Source organism: Argentina silus (genome assembly GCF_951799395.1).
Source record: "Argentina silus genome assembly, chromosome: 8".
Lineage (NCBI taxonomy): Eukaryota > Metazoa > Chordata > Actinopteri > Argentiniformes > Argentinidae > Argentina > Argentina silus.
In genome coordinates this window covers 15,223,888-15,232,564 of record NC_139662.1, presented here as the reverse complement: position 1 = coordinate 15,232,564, position 8,677 = coordinate 15,223,888, and the positions used below count along the sequence as shown (strand labels likewise).

At 43.4% G+C, this 8,677-nt stretch overlaps 1 protein-coding gene across 1 annotated transcript; it reads left to right on the top strand.

Annotated features, from left to right (window-relative positions):
- The first annotated feature begins 1,448 nt into the window (after window positions 1-1,448).
- On the top strand, window positions 1,449-3,766 carry LOC310808689 (E3 ubiquitin-protein ligase TRIM21-like). The gene is made up of 2 exons (XM_083675729.1): window positions 1,449-1,555; window positions 1,810-3,766. The coding sequence occupies exon 2, from the start codon at window positions 1,812-1,814 to the stop codon at window positions 3,435-3,437; it is 1,626 nt and encodes a 541-aa protein (XP_083531855.1). The 5' UTR covers window positions 1,449-1,555; window positions 1,810-1,811; the 3' UTR covers window positions 3,438-3,766.
- The last annotated feature ends 4,911 nt before the right edge of the window (window positions 3,767-8,677 follow it).

The following is an 8,677-nucleotide window of genomic DNA, read 5'->3' as shown; positions in this document are numbered from 1 at the left end:
AGAATGTGACAGAACAGTTTGTTTCCAAAATGGCCACTTAGCATGCAAGACTTGTACTGAACTGTTGAGATTATGTCCATTTGTGGATTGTGACATTTTAATGATAAACAATTTGATTTCGGAGAATGATATCCTTCATTGTGTGACTGTATAGTGGAGGCAGAAATCGGTGGACGGGCTCATTGTAATGCATGGAATGGAATGAGGAATGGTATCAAACACATTCCTCATGCCGTCCATGCATTACAATGAGCCTGTCCTCCAATTTCTACCTCCACCAGCCTCCCCTGGTATAGTCCTGAGAATGAGGACACTGAGGTTGAAATTCAAATTAGTGCTTAGATGCAAAGATGACTATTTATTAGGTTTTTAGCTCGATCAATCATCAATGAAAAGTGAACAGTCCCCCTATTGTTTTTATTTTAATCTGTCACGTTTTTTTTTATTTGTATTTATTTATTTATTTTTCCTGTTCGGTAGGTTGCTACTTGGTAGGTTCTTTTTTATTTTTTTTTATGATTAAGACCAAAATAACTATGGAATTACCAGAAAACCCACATTGTTGAAAGTGAGATCTGATGTCATGCAACACCTACATGTATCTCCTTGCTCTTATGTACTGCTGACAATGCACAGAGGAAATAAATGGCTCAATTTGAATGAATGTTTCTTTTTTTAATGCAGTAGAAGTCAGTACATGTCATTTATGACTGTTGACCCTTTTTGATTGATTGTTTTCAAAACAGTGCATTTGTGGAATGGGCATGGTTTTACTATAGTAAAAGTACAGTGCAAAATGAGAAATACAACTTTAATTGCATTTTAGGACTACTGTCTGTGTCATCTTAACAACTGTTCCATATTCACATGCATTGTAGAAGTGAAGTTCTGATGATGAGGGAATATTGTGGTTAGTAAGAGTTCAGTTCTGTGGTCAGCACTGCAGCCACACTTTACCATGGGCATTAACTGTCGCTGTCATTGGCTTCAAGTGTTTAGTGTATTTCCTACACTGTACATACTGATGTTAGTAAACCTACCATTAGCTTTCTCTAACTGTTTGATAGGATGAATTTAACGGCAACTTTGTGATGCAATAAAATGCCCCAAATGTCTAACTATGTGTGGGTTTTGATTTTACAGCACAGCATCTCTCAATTATAACTAATAATCAGTGATTCAAGATGTTTCACCATATAGTAAGGGAATGTTCATCATTATTCATTCATCATTATGTCAATCATTATTTTCAGACTGAACTATTTGTCATCCCCCCATACTCCCCCTGCAGGCAGATATTGGTACAGTTGGCCAGAGTATTATTGCAGGGGTATTCAGTACCAGAATCTACACACACACACACAGATGTAGCAGTTAGAGCAGCATTACAGGGAGTGGCTGAGTAACGTCACTTTGTTTCCAGTAAGTAAAACTTGACAGACAAGGAAACAAAATATTTCCTGCTCTTCAGAAAACTTGATCACATTGAGTGTTTTCTTTCATGTTAAGAAAAAGACGTTAAGAGAAGGATCAACACGTACACAGAGACGAACAGGTGAGTTGAGATAAACAGTAGAAAGGTAAAATTCACTTTGTTTAATGTGTCCTTTACTTTCATTTTGGTTATTTTTTCTGCCTTTTTCTCAAAGCCCAAAATGATAAATATGAATGCTAAATCAAATGTAATGCTACAACTTTTCAACTCGAGCTGCATATGTTAATCAATAAAGTTTTATTATTGAGTTTCAACTTCAACCGATACAAGGATATGTTTTGATTTTTTAATCATCACCTGTGATCTCTGTCTAGAAATGGCGTTCACCAGAAGTCTGCTGTCTGAAGAGCAGTTCCAGTGCTCTATCTGTCTGGATGTGTTGACTCAGCCAGTATCCACCCCATGTGGACACAACTTCTGCAAGGCCTGTATCAGAGGATACTGGGATAGCACTGACCTCTGCCAGTGTCCAATATGTAAGGAGACGTTCTACAAAAGACCTGAGCTGAAAACCAACACAACACTCAGAGAGGTTACAGATAACTTCAAGAAGATGAGAGCCAGAGAGAGAGATGAGATCCCTGCCGAGCCTGGAGAAGTGGCCTGTGACATCTGCACTGGGAGGAAACTCAAGGCCCTGAAGTCCTGCCTGGTGTGTCTGGCCTCTTACTGTGAGACTCACCTGCAGCCTCATCAGATAGCCCCAGCCCTCATGAGACATAAGATGATTAACCCTGTAGAGAACCTGGATGACAGAATGTGTAATAAGCATAATAGACTCCTGGAGCTGTTCTGTAGGACTGACCAGATGTGTGTGTGTCAGTTCTGCACTGAGACAGACCACAAGACTCACCACACCGTCCCTCTAGAGGAAGAGTGTGGAGAGAGGAAGGCTCAGCTGGGGAAGACGGAGGCACAAGTGCAGCAGTTGATCCATGAGCGACAGCAGAAGGTTCAGGAGATCAGACTCTCTGTCGAACTCAGGAAGATAGATGCAGAAAAAGAGATAGTAGAAAGCTTGGAGGTATTCACTGCTCTGATGCGCTCCATTGAGAGAAGCCAGAATGAGCTCATTGAGGTGGTTGAGAAGAAGTGGAAAGCAGCAGAGAGGCAGGCTGAAGTGTTCATTAAAGAGCTGGAGCAGGAAATCACTGAGCTACAGAAGAGACGCGCTGAGCTGGAGAAGCTCTCACACACTGAGGACCACCTCCACCTCCTACAGAGCTCCCCATCTCTGAGCCCCCCCACTCTCATCAAGGACTGGTCTGAGATTAGTGTTAACAATTATTTGTGTGTGGGGAACCTGAGGAGAGCTGTGTCTCAGCTGGAGGAAACTATCACAAGTGAAGTGGAGAAGTTGTGTGATGCTGAGCTGAAGAGGATGCAGCAGTGGTCAGTGGATGTGACTCTAGATCCTGATACAGCAAATGCATACCTCAACCTGTCTGAGGATGGGAAACAAGTGAGAGTTGAAGACCAATGGCTGATTGTACCTGACAAACCAGAGAGATTTGATAGGGTTTCTTGTGTGCTGGGAAAGGAGGGCTTCTCCTCTGGGAGATTCTACTATGTGGTGCAGGTGAAGGAGAAGACTCAGTGGGATTTAGGAGTGGTCAAGGAGTCCATCAACAGGAAGGGCATTCATAATCTGAACGCAGAGGCTGGATACTGGACTATGGGGCTGAGGAATAGAGAGTACAGGGCTGCTGCAAAACCCTCTGTCCGCCTCTCCCTGAGACTGCAGCCCCAGAAGGTAGGGGTGTTTGTGGATTACGAGGAGGGGTTGGTCTCCTTCTATGATGTGGAGAACAGATCTCCTATCTGTTCTTACACTGGCTGCACCTTCACTGAGAAACTCTATCCATTCTTCAGCCCCTGTAATAACGATGGTGGTACAAATTCTGCCCCTCTGATCATCTCTCCTGTCAATCACTCAGACTGACCTTCAACTGCTCAGCTCAGGTCATCACTCTTTAGAGGAGATAGCAGTGTCAAAGGAAATAACACAATTGGTTGTCTGTTGATATCCTAAACAATAATAAGTACGGTAATGTTTGTCTCGTAATCTCACACTGTCACTTTCTTCAAGAACAATTACATGTTTCATAAATCTTTAAAGTACTTCTGGATGAAGGGTTTATATTTAGAACTCTTTCCATGTGGTTCATTTCCCTGTATCTTTATGTCTAATCAGATTATTATGCTAATCTTTTATGTTTGAGAACATTCTACAATGATAACAGATCTGGAATCTTACCAAATTCAAATGAAATTAAAATAAAACGTTGATCAATTAAAGACATGTTTCAGATCTCAGTGCTATTTCAGATCATGTTTGGTTCTCTCTCAACATACAACTCTGGGGCAGCGGTCTGATTCGATTCACTTCCCTTCTACCCTTATTTCCAGCTTTGAGAAAACTTGATCACATCGAGTGTCTTCTTGGAAAAAGTACAGTGCTGTGTGAATATATGTATTCCGTTTCTTTAAAAGCAGCAACGGGCAGACACTTTGACACAAGTTGAAAGACATTTGAGTGCAAATCCAGTGTTGGTGATTCACGGCCACCTCATGTGCTGGAGTGTCTGTCACATAATATCAGCTCAGCTCCTGTGTCTCAGGTCAGTAATTTATTGCCACCACTAGATGGCGTCATGCACCTGAAAGCCATTTACAATCTACAGATTAACCTATTGAAGAAGGATGCAATGCGTTGATCCCATTTGGCTGATGCCTTCCCAGCCAATAGGAAGTCCCACTTTAATTGACTACATGGTGCCAATCATGCTGTCACAAATGCAATGAATGGGAAAGATAGCATGTGCCTTCTCTAGGTATATAACTCTGAGATATTAAACAATGGAGCAAAGGATTCCCTGCTCCTCAGAAAATTCTAGTTAAACTACACCGAGTCAAATATTTTTAATCAAAAGGAAATGTAAAATCGTTTATGGCAAAATCATTTTTCTTTTCATCATTTGGCTTCTCACCTTCTCTGCATCTTGTAATGAGGCCAGTAACCTGGTAACAAGCCTGACATGATGACCCCTGACCCCTAACCCCTGACTTGATGTCATGTTTGATATTCATCCTCTACTGATACACAGATTTCTAACCTGTTCTATCATGTTTGGTTCACTCTCAACATACAACTCTGGGGCAGCGGCCTGATTCTCTACCCGTCTCCCTGAAGTCTGGGCTTGTTTACTCCTTCTCATAAGCACTGGATTGGTTCATTTATTTATTTATTTTGGATTAGATTGGATTGGTTTAAGCTTGGGGTTGAGGAAGTTTCCTACACCTGTCCTTTCCTTTAGAATCCACAAGGGGGAGTGAGTGAGTCACACTAGGGAGAAGGGGAGAGAATCAGACTGCAGCCTCAGTCCGTGTTACTGCTCATGTTTCAACACATTGGAACAGGAGAACAGTAATGACTGACTGAGGCTTTACAGCTGGCTCCTGAGCCAAGAGGAGACCAAGACTCATACAGGCCACTGGAGGTAATACATCATATAGACTAGAGACACAGTGGGTTGTCATCTCCAGTCCTGGCTGGACATCCACAGTAGTGCAGGCTTTTGTTCTAGCTCAGTAGTGACACACCTGCTTCAGCTTATAAAGGTTGCGGAAATCACTTGATTCACTGAACCATTGGTGATAGTGCTAGGCTCAGCAGTGTATAGTTTTAGTAGGAATTCAGTATCCTTGCTTGCTCTGTCCTTACTGTATAGCTCAGTTAATTACCTTTAACATGCTGAGGCTCTCCTGGCTAACAGTATGTTGAGAACATTATAACCTTGTCCCTATGCTACAGTGCTCAGCACATATAAGCCTGGAATAACCACGACTCAAACCTGGCCTTAGTGGCACTGAATTTACTGAGTGAAGTATTTGTTACGATTTTTAATTTACCGAATCACACTGTTGCGAATGAAAATGTGTGGTCTGCAAACACTGGGGGAAGTACTGTGGGAGATGATTAATGCAAGGTAAAGCCAATGGCCGTTTTTAACAGTCTTTCTATCGTCTTAAGGAAGGCCAAGTTTGATGCGTAGGTCCACCAGACCTTTTGCGCATTTGGGCGGAAGTGTCTGGGAATGAAACTAAGAACATAATGACATTGAACAGAAGGACACAGATGTTGCCCTGTAAGGTCATGAGTCATCTGTTCATGGTTACCCATTGAGAACTGGAGCTGTGGTCTCTCTCTCTCAGATCACTCACCTCTCCTTCAGGCTTATCCACCCTGCGTGGTCTTGAGTGGCATGTTAGAGGAGTGTGTGTGTGTGTGTGTGTGTGTGTGTGTGTGTGTGTGTGTGTGTGTGTGTGTGTGTGTGTGAGAGAGAGAGAGAGATGTCATTGTGTGGTGTGTCAGGGGAGTAGTTTTAACAGCCCAGTGTTAACTAAAAAGGCCTGACCCGTCCCCCCCTGCCCCCCCAACCTCACCCTACTCTCCCACCTCCTACCTTCTGGATGGCTACAGAGAGTATTTTTACCCTCTCTCCTATTCCAGGCCTGCCCTGGTGGAAACATGCTGAGGGAGGTGTGGACAGTGGATCTCTTGCCACTCACTTCCCTCAGTAAGCTGACACCTCTGTTCCAGTGGACTCAGTGACCCTGACACACCAAGTCCTCACACGCCTGTTTTGAGCAACTTTATGGAGACTTACAGTGTCTGGATTGAACGCTTTTCATGTACAATAAAACGATAAAAAGGTTCTAGCTAGAATAATCCACATCAATTATATAGCCAGTTGAAGTAAATTTGATTTCACTTTATGTCATATTGTGGCTTCTGCAGTACTTAGTTCGACCTGTGTGTGTTGCAGTATCATATGTGCATGGTAGTGGAGAAAGGGGGCAGCCCTTGCATGCTGGCATTATTTCACTAAGATCATGATCCGTTGATCGGTGGTCAAACTCCCCCCTGAGAGAAAGCAACTCCTGACAGCTGTCGCTTGCTCCCCCAATTCCCAATACCCCTCGTCCCTTCTCTTCCCCCTCTCCTCCTCCCGCCCTCCCCTCTTCCTTATCACAGCTGTGAGTCGTACTGCTCAGAAGGGGGAGGGGAGGGAGAGAGAGAGAGAGAGAGAGAGAGAGAGAGAGAGAGAGAGAGAGAGAGAGAGAGAGAGAGAGAGAGAGAGAGAGAGAGAGAGAGAGAGAGAGAGAGAGAGAGAGAGAGAGAGAGAGAGAGAGAGAGAGAGAGAGAGAGAGAGAGAGAGAGAGAGAGAGAGAGAGAGAGAGAGAGAGAGAGAGAGAGAGATACAAAGTCAGAGACAGACACAGTGATTGACAGAAAGAGAGGGAGGGAGGGATAGAGTGAAGCAGAAAGATAGTGACAGACAGAGAGAGAGAGAGAGTTAGAGGGTTGGGTGTTTCCATGTCTAGACCTGACTGACCTCCTCATACACAGCCACAGCAGACTAGCAGCTTCCAGACTCTCTCTCTCTCTCTCTCTCTCTCTCTCTCTCTTCTCTCTCTCTCTCTCTCTCTCTCTCTCTCTCATTCAGTGTCCTGTACTACAAGCTCTGTTCCAACCAGAATAGCAGGTTATCTCCCATTCAGTCATGCAGAGGAGAATGTGCCCAGGTCAAAGGTCGGCCCAGCATCTGTGAGTACCTTTTATTATCCTTGTCATAGACAATCCATGATGGCGTCAGCAACATAGATGCGTGATACCCCTAGACAACACTTAAAAGTGTAGACTAGATGTAATTTCTGCCGATGGACAAAGCATAAGTTAACGTTTAGTCATTACAATCATAGACACTTTGGGGCTTTACACACTACAGGGCCGACCCGAACCATACTGTGCTGGCTTGGATATTTTCCTTTCACATTGTCCCTTCCAGCACTATTTCAGCAGCTATGGTGGATGTGTAACCAGGCCAGCCCAGTACAGCTCAGCTCAGCTGCGTCCGGCTCTGTAGTGTGAATTAGGGTTATGTGCACTGAGATGATCATCAGTCCGTTTACGGGATGTTATCTGCCGGCTATTCACCTCTCTCCATGACTTGTGTATGAAGTCTTTCTGTAAGTGTTGATTGTAAGACAGAGTGTGTTGTATAAGTTCCATACTGTGGCTAGAACTCCATAACTCCTTTAGACTCTCTTAGATACAAGGGAGGCTGGTGGAGGTAGAAATCAGAGGACGGGCTCATTGTTATGCTCATTCCATTCCATGCATTACAATGAGCTCATCCTCTGATTTCTACCTCCACCAGCCTCCCCTGGCATCAACCTTACGGGCTATGTTTTAACGGCATAAATACAAACGTGGGCACTGGCGGTGGCGCTAGGGGGTGTGTCTGAAATATTTGTGCTATTTTCAAGGCCAGAATTTTTCAGTGCACCTGATGGCACTTGGCCTGCTCATTGGCATGTATAACCACGCAGTGGTAGTCCCACAAGTTAGAGCAGACACAAATTGCCACTACGGCTGCATTTGGACATGCGTCCGTTTTGCGCCGGCTGAAAATAAAAAAAAATAAAAAATCTATGGACAGGATTTAGTCTATTCACCGCCATCGAAGACTTGTGCATTTACTTTATTTATTTATTAGACAAGGAGGTCTAGAGTGCATTAACCCTCTATGTTGTTATGTGTGCTTCAATACGCAGAAGCAATTTATAACTTTCCTTGTAACCTTTGTTTTCATGGTCACAGCAGCATGGCTGTGTCCTTGTATAGCTGTCACTGGTGGGAATGTGTGTGTTTGTGTGTGTGTGTGTGTGTGTGTGTGTGTGTGTGTGTGTGTGTGTGTATGTGTGGGTGCGTGTGTGCGCGTGTAGACGGATTTATATTAATATCAGTTTCCACATGAAGGTTTGGCAGAGACTTTTGGCTATATTTTGTTTTGTATTATATATTTTTTATATTCTTAAGTGAGGCTTTAATAATACTGTGTACTTATACAACTATTACAAGGTGAATACTTCATAGAGAAATGTTACATCCTAATAGAGAGAGAGAGAGAGAGATGACCACTGGTCATTCAAAACTATGCTACTCACAACATGATGATAACCTCACAACAGGACACAGGAAAAGAGAAAGAACAGTATTTAAATTAGGAGCTGTTGATAAGGAGACCCAACCACAGACAATCTTATTATATCCAAACTGATGACAACACAGCTTTGACACCTCAAGATTCCACAGAGCTCACAGCCATTTTCCTT

Coding starts and splice junctions, on each gene's coding strand:
- LOC310808689 (XM_083675729.1), top strand. CDS start 1,812: ATGGCGTTCACCAGAAGTCTGCTGTCTGAAGAGCAGTTCCAGTGCTCT.